Source organism: Crocodylus siamensis, chromosome 4 (genome assembly GCF_052110815.1).
Source record: "Crocodylus siamensis isolate JL-2025a chromosome 4, ASM5211081v1, whole genome shotgun sequence".
Lineage (NCBI taxonomy): Eukaryota > Metazoa > Chordata > Crocodylia > Crocodylidae > Crocodylus > Crocodylus siamensis.
The window spans coordinates 232638625-232652687 of record NC_143398.1 but is presented as its reverse complement, the minus strand read 5'-3'; the positions used below and the strand labels follow the sequence as shown (position 1 = coordinate 232652687).

General features: G+C 42.6%; 1 protein-coding gene across 1 annotated transcript in view; it reads right to left on the bottom strand.

Moving 5' to 3' along the window:
- Window positions 1-1366: 1366 nt before the first annotated feature.
- The window catches only part of ACTR3 (actin related protein 3), a 54699-nt gene continuing 42002 nt past the window's right edge, over window positions 1367-14063 (bottom strand). The window contains exons 7-12 of the mRNA XM_090045897.1: window positions 13317-13460; window positions 12148-12321; window positions 10851-10943; window positions 8845-8970; window positions 2859-2942; window positions 1367-2305 (exon numbers count right to left, since the gene is read on the bottom strand). Of these exons, the coding sequence (XP_089902023.1) occupies window positions 2210-2305; window positions 2859-2942; window positions 8845-8970; window positions 10851-10943; window positions 12148-12321; window positions 13317-13460 (717 nt within the window). The 3' untranslated portion in view covers window positions 1367-2209. The remainder of the gene's footprint in view (window positions 2306-2858; window positions 2943-8844; window positions 8971-10850; window positions 10944-12147; window positions 12322-13316; window positions 13461-14063) is intronic.

Genomic DNA, 14063 nt, shown 5'->3' with positions numbered 1-14063 from the left:
TGCTCAGGCCAGTAGCAAACTGGAACACTACAGCTGAAAAATGTTGATTGTTGGCAAAGCAAGGCAGCAAAGAAAACCTGAGTAATGACTTTCACAAAATGATCTTTAAAAAAACAAACAAACCCCTGTATAGGTGCCATGTAAGTGGTAGTTTCATATTACTACATTTCCCTTTGTTAACCATCATATGCACTAGCAGTTAAATATTGTGGCTCATATTAACACTGAACAGGTTAATAGCTTCAGTTCAGCACACCCACAGGTAACAAGCAGCAACCAGAAGTGAAGTAATTTGACAAAGTCAAGGTCCATCTCTTCAGCTGGTTATAAACAATGCATTTATCTGAAACAATTTTTACAGTATGGATTGGAAATATGGATTATAGAATACTTTGTAGTTGGTTCACTGGATTTTAATAACATCACTGAAATAAATCCCTCATAAGCAAAGCAATTTAATCTCACCTGTGAACTTGAAATTCACCATTTACAAACCTATGAAGAACTCCAAAAGTTAATTAGGGTGCTTTTGTGCTGATTTTTAGCCAAAAACCAAAGCACAAAAGATTACAGCAATTATCAGGGGACAACAGCAACCATAGCTAATTAATAACAATTTTATATTGTTGATTATTTAACAAGTTTCCATTTTGCTTCAAAGTCTTATTCTCACCATTGCATGAGTAATGGCTTAATAGAATTGTCCTGGCTTTCTGCTTTGCATCAGAGCGCATGAGATATTGCATCTGAAAGTTCACCTCTGTGTTTGATTCCCATAATGTTTTTCATTTCAGTGAAAAAAAAAAAAAATCAAGTTACAGGAACCTCCCTCTTGTCGTCTTCTGCGTTAACGGATATCACTGAATTTGTGAATTCAGCTTAAGAACCTACTGCTGTATATCCTTTCAAAATCTTCAGTATTTCCTAGCTTCCAACATTGATAGAAATCGCAAACATTATTATTAAATGCATAAAACTTTCTTTCTAGAAAGAAGAGAAAAGATTTACCCTCTCGTTACTTGTTAATAAGCAAGTCTACTTTTCCTTGAGAGACTATACAGATTTTAAAAAACAGCAACAACACAATGCTGTCTCTTGTCTACCATGACAAACTGAAAATGAAAAAACCTGATGCTGCAGCAAGAAATTATGTAAATGACAAAGTCCAAATGCCAAAATGAATAAACAAGTTATTTAGACAAGCACACAAATTTCAGTTCTCAAAAGCTCACACTTCAGTTTGTACAAAGCATGCAAAGTTCTCTATCTTGCAAAACAATGCTGTGCTTGAACTACTGTAGACAGGTAAGGTACAAAAGCACTCAGAACCTTTCACGTAATGAGATTAAAACACCTCACACAAACATAAAAAGAAATGTTGTGCCTTTATTGGAATGGTGTTAGATTTTAAATACACCAATTTAGATAATCTGATTATCTGGTTTTAATTAGAAATGACACTACAGAACTGCAATACTGGTCCAACAGTCTGGTCTTTACCTTTTTTTTTTTTTTTAAAGCAAGAAATTGAATGAAAATGCACCGAGTAATCAGAAAGCACTAGCAGGCATTGGTTAATCCAAGATACTATCTTCTTAGTTCCAAAAGCACTTGCAAAGTTGCATTGTATGGAACCCAGAATTCAGATTGGTCATAATTTGCAGTAACTAGAGTCACATGAGTAAACTTCCATGTGGACATATTTTTTAATTTACCTTAAAGTTGGTCATTCGTATTTTTCCTCAAATATTACATTTTTTTCCTTTAATTGATATTTTTTCCTCAAAGTATAAAAAAGTATGAAATATAAACAAGCTCTTGCATTGTACCCAGGTCAGGGTACAACCGAAGCATTAGAGAGAGCTGACTATCTACACACCGTCAAATTCCATCAAATCTTGGATAATTCATTAATATACAAAATATTAGGGCACAGAAAGAACTAAAACCCACTTCTTTGTTTGTTACGCACAGGTTCAAATATTCAATCTAAAGAAAAAAAACTTAATCATTCTGGCTTTCCGCTACAGCCGCATGTTGAGACACTTATTAAAATATTCCTGTTTATTGTGTTTGGTCTTTTTTTTTTTTTTTTCTTATTGTCAAGTTATGATAATCTTTTTAATACCATTCATCCAGACAAACAAGTAATCAGAAACTCTCTCTTTTTCCCCCACCTCCCATATCCCTGACCCCTCTGAGGTCAGCTTTAAGACATGACTCCAAACACTGGGTTGTGACGACAGATGCTAGGACCAATCTCTTCATAATCTTTTTTGGTGTGGCATACTTGGTAGAACTCAGGCTGGAAAAAGAGGAAACGTATAATCAAATACTCTGGTTGCTTGCTTTTTAATATTAAATTAATCATTAGGAAATAGAGAAATACATTAAATGAGGAAACCCTGAGTTTAGCTGTGATTTTCAGCTAACTAAATCCATATAACGAACAGTATATTTTGCCATAAAGTCCCCCACCCCCGGGCTTAGCTGGCTAACACTATATTTTCTGCAACCTAATCACATTCCTCTCCTCACCCCCATCCCTCTTACGTTAGCCCCTCGCTCAGGCGTGCTGTAGATCCCTACTGACTTTGTCATTTTTTGGTCCAGGACTCTTAACATCTACTAATAAAATTCAATCTGTTCTTCAATAAGCACAATCATTTACAATAATGTAACATTGAGTTTATTTGCTTCTTCAAACCTTTAAAGTCTCTCCTTTACTTGAAATGGTTTGTCCCTTCAAGTACCAGTAACTCCCCAATTACAGCAATAGGTATCAAACATCAAGGAGAGATCAGAGCTTCAGCTATATGCAGAAAGTTGAAAGGTAATAGGTTTTACAGCCAACTTACTGTGGAAGCCAGCATTGATCCTCCAAACCAAACTGCGTATCTTTGCATATGGTGTGTTATGACTTGTACATCAATAGGTTTGGGCTACAAAGACAGACAAAATTTACACATTACTAATAAAAGCACTGTTGATGCTAGTGACAGCATATATTTTTCCTGAAAGATTTTAGTTTCCATAATATAATAGGCTTTTTAAATGTAGCATGTATACATACACTTCATTGCTTTGTCTGCAGAACCAAAAGGTTAGACATATATTACTCCTCAAAACAAGGCTTTAAAAAAATCAATTTTAATTGCAGGTGGCTGGTTCCACCAATTTAAACAAACGCCCACCTGTGCAATTTACAGCCATGTTTTTAATTACAAATGAGATACCCAAACTGCCTGAGCCTCTTCCCCACTACATCCATATACAACATGCTAACTGTAATCCATTTGGAGTGGTTAGAAATGAATACACTGTCTGGTGTATTCATTGCATAAAATTGACTGCAATGTATAAAATAGACAGCATATGCATTAACTACCTTAGCATTTCTAATCATGGCTAAATTTGGATTTCCTATACAGAGATTAATGGATGACCTTTTGACCAGAAACAATATGTTCAATAACATGCATTTTTAAAATGTGGAAAATTGCTCCCCACATCTAGCAATGTAAACCAGAATGATGAGCAAGGTTTTGAGAGATTCTGTTGTTTCCAATAGCTGACTAAATAGTGAAGAGAACACAAGTTATGCAGGTATTCTAGGTCAAACCATAAATCGCTCTGTATCAAGACAGCTGTGGTTGAAGACTCAACCTCGCATACTATGGAAATGGTCGAGGCAGCTTCACTGTAGCAGTGCATTGGCATGTTAAGGAGAGTTATGTGTCCCTACAAGCCAACATCAGCACCCAGAGTGAACAACTAGAGACCCTCTGGTTTAAAATCTGTGGGGAACATGGCACAGGAGATACAATGGTGGGAGTCTGCTACAGACATCCCTTCCAGAATCAAGAGATTGGCCAGGAGTTCACCAGGGAATTGGCTGAGGCTGTACGCTCCTGGTCCATGGCTGTCCAGGTAGCTGAAGTCCCCTATGACATCTTGTGGGAAGAATGCTCAGCCAAATCCAAAAGGTCGCAAAGCTTCATGTGCTTGGATGAGCTCTATCTGACTCAAGAAGTCTACAGGCCAACAAGAGGCAAAGCGCTGCTTGACCTGGTACACTCAACCAGGGACGACCTAATCAGCAACCTAATGATCGAAGGGAAGCTGGGTGACAGCAACCATGAGCTGATCATCTGCACCATCCACCAAAAAGCTGTCGAGTCAGTCAGCAGTACAGAGGTCCTCACTTCAGGAGGGCTAACTGTAACAAGCTCAGGAGACTTGTTAGTGAGGCCCTAAGGAACCACAACCCCAGGAGGAGGGGAGTTCAGGAAGAGTAACTGCTCCCCAAGGGAGCAACCCTAGATGCACAAGCTAAGGCTATTCAGTCTCGGATGAAAGGCATCAAGAGTAGCCCCCTTGGCTTAACAAGGAACTAGCGGTCCTCCTGCATCTAAAAAGACAGACCTAAAAATGATGGAAGATGGGATCTACCTCCAAGGAGGAATACTCTGCACTGGTCCAGACCTACAGGGAGCAAACCACAAGAGCCAAGGCTGGGATGGAACTACAACTGGCTGCAAGTACCAAGGACAATAAAAAGTCCTTTTTTAGATATGTGGGGAGCCGGAGGAAAAGCAAGAGCAACACTGGACCCGTACTAAACCAGAAGGGAGAACTGACGACTGACACCCAGGAAAAAGCCAACTTGCTAAATGGGTACTTTGCATTGGTCTTTCACAAGTCTCATGGGTCCCATTACAGGACAGAGATGCCTGAGTGAGGGTGGTTCCTTGCCCTCCATCATTGCTGACCTTGTGAAGGAACAGCTTGAGAGGCTGGACACCTTCAAGTCACCCAGCCCTGACAATTTACACCCCAGGGTACTCAAGGAGCTGGCCTGCATCATAGCCCAGGCCCTGCACAGATCTTTGAGGACTCCTGGCACTCTGGTGTAGTGCCCGATGATTGGAAGAAGGCCAATGTGGTGCCTATCTCCAAGAAAGGGAGGAAAGTGGACCCAGCTAACTACAGGCCCATCAGCCTGACCTCTATCCTGAGGAAGGTCTTAGAAAAACATCATCAGAGAGGCGATTCTTAACTGACTAGCTGATGGCAACACCCTGAGGGATAGCCAGCATGGGTTTGTTACAGGTAGCTTGTCCTTGACCAATGTCATTTCCTTTTATGACCAGGTGACCTATCACCTGGACAAAGGGGAAAAGATTGATGTCACATATCTTGACTTCAAAAACGCTTTTGTTCTTTTATCCCATGATCACCTTTTGGCAAAACTGGCCAACTGTGGCCTTGGGTCCACCATGATCCACTGGCTGGGGAACTGGCTCCGTGGTCGCACCCAGAGAGTGGTGGTTGACAAAAGTCAATCATCATGCTGCCCTGTAACCAGTGGGGTCCCTCAAGGCTCTGTCTTTTTGTTCTGCCACTTCATTAATGATCTTCTGTCTATTTTGTTCAACCTCTTCATTAATGAGGTGGACATTGGAGTCAGAAGCGGACTGGTCACGTTCGCCAATGATACCAAACTTTGGGATAAAGCATCCACACCGGAAGACAGGCGGGTGATCCAGGCTGACCTTGACAGGCTCAGGAAATGGGCAGACGAGAACCTGATGGTGTTTAACACTGAAAAATGCAAGGTTCTCCACCTTGGGAGGAAAAACCTGCAGCATCCTTATAGGCTCGGCAGTGCTACGCTGACTAGCACTACAGACAAGAGGGACTTGGGGGTCAGGACTGACCACAAGATCAACATGAGCCTGCAATGCGATGCTGCGGCTAGTAAAGTGAGCAAAACCCTAGCTTGCATCCATAGATGTTTCTCAAGCAAATCCCGGGACATCGTTCTCCCCTTGTACTCAGCCTTGGTGAGGCCGCAGCTGGAGTACTGCGTCCAGTTTTGGGCTCCACAATTCAAAAAGGATGTGGAGAAGCTTGAGACAGTCTGGAGGAGAGCCACGTGCATGATCAGAGGTCAGGAAAACAGACCTTATGACAAGAGGCTGAGAGCCATGGGACTCTTCAGCCTGGAAAAGCGCAGGCTCAGGGGCGATCTGATGGCCACCTATAAGTTCATAAGGGGTGTCCACCAGGACCTGGGGCAACATTAGTTCAGAGCGCTGTAAGGGACTACAAGGTCAAACGGCTATAAAACTCCTGCAAAACCATTTCTGGCTGCACATAAGGAAGAAATTCTTTACCGTCTGAGCCCCCAGGGTCTGGAATAGCCTGCTGCCAGAGGTGGTTCAAGCACCTACTTTGACCGCTTTCAAGAGAAACCTGAATGTTTTTCTTGCTGGGATCCTGTGACCCCAGCTGACTTCCTGCACCTGGGGCAGGAGGCTAGACTCAATGATCTTGAGGTCCCTTCCAGCCCTAATGTCTATGAAATCTTTGAAATCTTGACAGAGCAAAGACACCAAAGCACATTGCTTGACTAGCTGAATGTCTTTCGTGAGCCAATGTTGTTTGAAACCCTTCAGAACCCCAAGCCTTCCATTCCCATCTTACTAACCTCTTCTCGTTTTCCTCAGGTTACCACAGGGGTGGAGAAAATACCACCTATGGGCTGGATCCGGCCTGTCAATTGATTGTATCTGGCCCCTGGCTGCCCCCATAAGGCTCTACATAGGGCCAAGTCCTGCATGCTGTGCTCTAACCTGAACCTGCCCTGCACCTGCTGATGGCACTACCCTGACCCTGGTCAACAAGCACAGCTTCCCAGCGAAGATGCTCCTGCCACTGCCCGGGTACTGCTCAGCTCCCCCTGCCTCCAGCAGATCCTCCTACTCCTCCTGGCCCTGCTGTAACGCTCCGGGCAGCAGGCAGTGTAAGAGAGTGGTGGCAGGTGGGGGGGGAAACTGTAGCTGGGCAGCTCCTGCAGCAGCACACAGGGCTCCAGCTCCCAGCTGCCTTCCACCCACTTGATGCGATGAACAGCTACATACAAGTGGCTAAATAAGTGGAAGGCAGCCCTGCCGGGAAGCTGTGCATGCTGGCCAGGGCTAGGGCCAGGGTGGAGCTGTTGGCGGGCACAGGGCCGGTGAGGGTGGGAGCGTGGTGTGGGCTGCCTTGGACAAGGCTCAGCCCTATGTGGAGTGCTACAGAAGTAGCCACAGGCCAAATATGAAGGTTGGTAGCCTGTACCTGCACCAAACTGCTACATGCGCACCCAGCGCTATCATCTCTTCCTTCCCCCCACCCTCGCCCAGCTCCCAGGACCTAGCACACTGGCAGCCCCCCACACAAACCCCCTCCCAGCACCCTGAACACACTTCCCCTGACACAATATACAAGAGTAAGATTTTATTTTGAGCCATTATGCAAATTGCACACACTATTCAAAAAAACAAAAATCAGGAAAAAATATTTTTGAAATAAAATTAAAATACATTATAGTAGATGTTTCCTTTTCAATATTCACTTTTTGGGGGGGTTTTTTAATCTATAATTTGCTAAAATTATATGTTCTGAAAGAAGTTGTTTGCACAGCCCTCGACAGCTCTCCAAAACTCATTTATTGGCCCACCAGCTGAAATAATTGCCTATCCATGGGTTACCATGTCCATTTGCTAAGCTCACCTTTCTGACCCTCTTAATCAGTCGTGTCCCCGTTACTTTCCAACTGAAACTTTCCTTACTATTCAGTCATTCTTCCTACCTGACCAGAGGTACATGCAAGCCACAACCTATGTCACACAAGTATGCAATGTCAGAGGGGTAGCTGAGGGAATCTGGTATTTTTCTGATAACCAGTCTTGATCAAGTTCAGCTACATCATTCAAACCCATGGGATAACGGGGCACTTTTACACATACTCCAGAGCTGGGGTGTGGGGCAGCACTTTACCTAGGAGTAGCACCAAGAGCTTCTCTAATTAAAGCGCCGCCGTGTCTCCTATATCGGCACCCCCGTACTTTAAAATGACCATGGGAGCACCTGAACTAAAGCTTTAGTTCAAGAGCCCCCACCCCCATTTTTAAGCATGGGGAGGTTGATACAAGATGCAGGAGGCAGCTGGAGCACAGCAACTGCCACTCTCCAGCAAACTCGATTAACTGAGTCTGCGCTGACGCGCTGGAATTCCAGTATGCCAAAGCAGCCTCCGCACTAGCGTGTAGGCACCCACAGAATGTAATTTTGAAACTCTGTAAATTGCATATGTGAGATCCCATTAAAACATGCTAGAGATATTTAGAGTTTAAGGACAGTAATTCAGCTAAAAACTCAAATGATATCAAATCCTATGAAGTTACCTTAGTTCAGTTTAAAAAGAAAAATTGCAAACACTATTTTAACTAAATGCCACACACCCTTAAATACTATCTTCAAATTGGATCCTAATAATAGTTTGAAAAGAAACCCTAAAAACTTCCTGAAATAAAATGACTTCAATTTTTTTTCTGAGCTTCACTATCTGAAAAAAGAAGCAAAGGCTGGATCAGCAATCAAGTGATAGACACAGAATTTTTCTTAAACACTGAAAGTTTTCCAAGTATCCTTTCACTATCAAAAGTAAGCCTTATCCTTATATTTAAGAAGGCTTTTAACAATCGTGGAAGCAGTTGGGTTTGGGTTTAAGCTGTGGAAGCATGGGAAAAAGCATTCACCACCTGCCTTCAGTACATGGATTGTGTGCTTACTTCCTAGCATACTCTCAAATCCTTACAGTATATGGATCTTTGCTAAATTACCCTGGAAGATATTCATAATAAAAAGAAAAAGAAAAAGTACTTTAGTTCACAATGACAAAGTGCCATGGCAGTAACACTGCTTGTTATATTTCAGTCCCAGATTTTCGAGTACAAGGCAAAACGAGAGGCATACGTAAGTGCACATGTTGAACCCTCTGCAAAGAGAACTAACCTTCAGTCTGCCACCGCTTAGCTCCTCACTGAGTTTCAGCCTGGCATCAACAGTTCTTTTCAAATCTCGTTGTAAACGGCGACCAAAGTCCCTGAACATGGTTGACCCTCCAGAGAGGACAATATTCTGTATTGAATATGCATACAGAAATAAGTAGTTAGAAATAATAAATTTTAGTGAGAAATTAGTCAACAGCCTTGGAAACTAGGCTTAAGATAATTATACAGGCAACTTCTGTTTACAAGGTAAGAGTCCAACATATTAACACTTCTGATTATCAGGTCCTTTAAAAAGGTAAAAGTATCAAGAGGAGCACTTTAAATTACTCATCTCCCCTAGAAATTGAGATCCTCAACATTTAGTCTGTTCTGGACATGGTTCTTCAGCCTGTGTGTAACTATTTAACAGAAATGAATTAAATAATAAAAGTTTTAAAATACCAAATTTTTTAAAAGTTGAAGTGCAACAAACACTCAATAGGGGCTGTCACAATGAAACAAGGTCAACTGCTTAAGAGTTTAAGGAATTCTCTTCGGATTATCATCTACTCTTCATCTCTTTTCTCCAGTTTTACCTCTTTGTAAACATGGAACTAGAATCCCAAAACACTGCAATCCGTCTACACGTTCAAACTTATTGCACACCAATTTTCAGTAAAAAAAGTGCATATTTTCTTTGTATTCAAGAAAATATGGTACCTTTGCAAGATGGAGCCATTTATAGTGAAACAGGCAGTGAATTCTTCTATTTTAATGGAAATATATTGCTGAATTTACAATATCACTATAAAACCAAACAACTACACATCTGTATCAAATACAGGAACCATAGGGATTGGACTAGGGGTGCACTGATAAAGATTTTCTTGGCTGATATCAATAGCGATCATTAACCAGCCATTTTGGCTGATACCAATCCAATAATCGATTTGGTTACATGCCACGCTGGAGGCTGCTGGAGCATGCCAAAAAAAAAAAAAAAAAAGGGTTCATGTTGGTACTCTAAAATGTACTGACATAAATACACCATTTTTTTTGGCATCCTCCTACATCGAATGAACTTTAGTTCAAGCGACACCACCACCATTTTTAAAAGTGGGGATGCTTTTAAGCAGGGCAGAGCCAAGCAGAGCAAAGGCAGATGCAGGTTGCCCGTTGTGGGCTCAGGGCTTTCCATTCTGCTGTCCAGGGAGCCCCATGCTGACCACACACCCCCTGCCCACCCAACAGAAGGGGGCACAACTTGCTGCCCCCATTGCTGCTGAGCAGGCAGTGGGCATGCAGCTGGTGTAGGATTCCCAAGGGAAAGGCAGCAGAGTGGAGAGCCTTAAGCCCACAGCGAGCTATCCACATCTGCCCCATGCACAAATCTGAGGGGTGCACATGCTCCCCATGCCTCACCCAAGGGTGTGCACCATGGCAGGAAGCCCCCCCCCCCCCCACCCCATGCCAGCAGTGGCTCCGTCCCACTCCCTGTCCAAGCGCTGGATTCCATGCATTGCCTTGGCTGGGCAGCACCGCCCGCCCCTGCCCTACTCCCTCACCATGGGAGCCTCAATTTGCCCCCACCCCCACCCCTTCTCCTGCATAGACTTACCTGCAGCGAGCTACTCTCCATGCTGCCCAGCTGTATTCCTGGCCACGCGCATGAATGTGGCCACGCATGTACATACAGCACCCCCTGCATCCCACTCCCAGCAGCCCCAAGCAGGACCCCTTGTAGCTAGAATGCTGCCCCCACTTGCAACATAAAACCCACTGTTTCCCAAGGGAACCCAGGGATCCTGGTCCCACAGGCGAGAGGGAACCTAGGTGTCTGGGGGCCCTGGCCAAAAGGCGTTATATTTATCAAAGAACATTATCGGCTACAACAGCCAAAAAAAGCCGACAATGTAAAAGTCAGCTTTTATTGGTGCCGATCCAATATGCAGCTGATGTATTGGCGCACCTCTAGATTGGACATTTCTGAGAAACACAACTACTGTTAAAAGTTTACTTGTTACTGACCTTATACAGAGGACGTCTAACATCAATGGGACAATTCTGAATAACTTCATCTACTACATCTGAGATGGGTTGTGTGAAGTCAGGATTAGCAAACTAAAAATTTTGGATAGAAACACATTAGGTGGTTTTTCACAAAATTTTATAATTCAACATCCATAGAAATGTTGCAATTTGAACTACTTCTGGCTTTTTACAAACAAAACTTCTTCTTGACCTATTGTGGGCAAGTTACTCAAGTTATCCTAAGAAAGCAAGAAATGAGGGAGGAAGTTTGAAAGAAGAAAGCTACAATAAAGATGCCATCACAGCCACTGCAAGCAGCATGCCACAGAAACTTTACAAATGGGCCATGACTAATTCAAGATTAATTCCAAAGTCTTTATTGCAAAAGCAGTGTTAAATCAGGGAGAAATAACGGCAGGATGCCGTGGGTTGTTCCCCCTACTTCAGTGAGCAAATAGTTTATCAAGAATAGAGGAAGACAGGAGGGCAAGGGAGGTGAAGGGAGAGAAGCTATTATGCTACATGTGCAATCACTGAGAAGTATTAGAAACAAGAATGTATTTATTTTTATGGCAATTCAGTAAAGCGTATGAAAAAATTAAATCTAATCAATTTATTTTCCTTCTGTCAAGTTTTCTTGCACATCTTTTGTTAACCGTAACAGTTCAAAGGCTGCCCAACCTTCTCAGAAGATAAGCACTGAAACCAGTATTTTAATTCAAGATAAGAGAGTGGTCTTGAAAACAGAAGAGAAAGGGGGAGAAAATTGAATGGCTAGATTCATTTCTCATTTGTTTCCCCCCACCTACCCGTTCCAAAAATGGGCCCAGAAAGCAAGACTTGATTGCCCAGAGATGAGTGGGAGGAAGCAATTTTAAACAAACAGCAGCACTTGGAATTAATTGCCCAGAGAGAGGAGAAACAGGATTAAAAAAAAGATACAATGACTACTGGGGAAAAGGCAACAAAGTAAGCTACTATACTGTCACTCCTTTCCTCTAAAAAGTTCCTAGTGGAGTGCTGTGTTTAGTTAAAAAGACATCATATGTATAATTAAAGATTACATAGCCCCAAGAAAGAAAACTCACTAGATTCTTATAACACCAAAACACAGTAAATACTAAAATACCGTAATACAATAAAGTGTAATTTGAGATGGGCACATTTTTAATAGGTTTCAGATGCAATTATTATGCATTATGCAATTAAATATAATTATTACACTAGCCCCTGAACTGTTGGTCTAGTCTTAAACCAAGATGTTGAAGAAAGCTGTTAAGTCACATCAGTTTACCTCAGGATGAAAGAAGATCTCCGGTCCCAGGAATCTCTCATAGCCAACATCAATGGTGAACTCTTTCTTTGAGATTGCATTTATTCCAGTATACTGTTTAATCCACTTTGTACCATCCGTGTCATACTTGTTAAATTCTTTTACTAAATCAGGGCAGACGTAACTAAAGCGCTCCTGAAAAATTAAATACGTACATTTGTAAAAGTCTCCCAAAAACATAACAGAAAAAAAAAAACGGCATAAACTTAAAATAATGTGCAGCAGTCTGAACCCATATAAATATAGAAGTAAGTTTCCTCAAAAAACAAAGGTTTGAACTCCTAGGAAGAGTCTGAAACTGGTGGTTTTGGGGGAGAGGGAGTCTAAACAAGTGAACTGACATTTACTATACACTATTAGATAATTTCACTTAAGAAATTCCCTGCCATTATAGAAGCCCAAGATATTGGCAGAGCTCATTGGTACTGTCCTCACATGGCATATAGCAATTTTTAAAGGTTTTATTTTTGTTGGGTTGCTTTGTGAGGAGGCAGGGCGGTAGGTGTTCTTGTGGGCTTTTCTGGACTTCATAACTGTTAAACAATTGCCTGGACTTGATCAAGCCACCCATCCCTTCCTCTTGTATACTGCCCCGCAATTAGCTTTGTTATCACCAATCATTTCTATGCATCATTAAGTGAACGCAGCACATCTCAATGGACTAAATTGAGTTTCCTTCTACTTTCCTCCAAAATTCTAAATAACGAATACTAAAGTGTTCTGCAGTACTGCCATAGAAACATGGAATATAATAATGTACTTTATGGCTCAACTTTTTACAATAACAAAAGATGTGTGCTATAGAAAAAAGGCAAATAATTTGCAGAAGGCATAAAAAGTAGTAATTATGTCATTTTATTTTATAGTTTCCACTAGCAGGTCTCCAATTAATCATTATAACATTTACTTTTCAGAGAAAAACATAGCTACGAGCAAATTTTCCTTTGCGGCGGGGGGAGAGGGGGCCAGGAGCGGAGGAAGGGGGAGAAAAAATTTCATGGTATTTTACAAGAATTTGAACGTTAATTCCTTATCAACTTTCCCACTTAGATCAGAACATTTTTAAATTATGCTTTTAAAAGCATTCAGTCTCTTGTGACATGACTGACAGCCATGAATTTTCATCTTACCTTCACTGCTTTAGCTGTTTCCAAAGACTGTTCAGGAGGAATTCCTACTTCTCTCTCTCTCAGCAGTTGTTGAATGAAGTATGTTATATCTCGTCCTGCTATTGGAATATGTTTGATACAGCTGCCAATAACATAGCCTTCAGCCTTAAAGTAAAATTGGAAAGAACAGACATTGAGAGAATGCAGAGCCAACCGCACCCTGTCATGCATCAACGGGGGCATCACTAACAGGTCCAGAGAGGTCTTGCTCCCCCCCTATGCAGCACTGGTCAGGCCACAGCTGGAGTACTGTGTCCAGTTCTGGGGGCCACACTTCAAGAAGGACGTGGGGAACCTGGAGAGGGTCCAGAGGAGGCCACTTGTATGGTTGGGGGCCTCCATGGCCAGCCCTATGAGGAGAGGCTAAGGGACCTGAATCTCTTCAGTCTCTGCAAGAGGAGACTGAGGGGAGATCTCGTGGCTGCCTACAACCTTATCAGGGGCCAGCAGCAGGGACTCGGGGAAAGTCTGTTCACCAGGGCCCTCCTTGGTGTCACCAGGAACAATGGCCACAAGCTGAGGGAGGACAGGTTTAGGTTGGATATTAGGAAGAACGACTTCACGGTAAGGGTGGCCAGAGCCTGGAATGGGCTCCCCAGGGAGGTGGTGCTCTCACCTTCCCTGGAAATCTTCAAGAGGAGACTGGATAGGCACCTGGCTGGGGTCTTATGACCCCTGGCACCCCCAGTGCTCATCCCTGCCCATGGT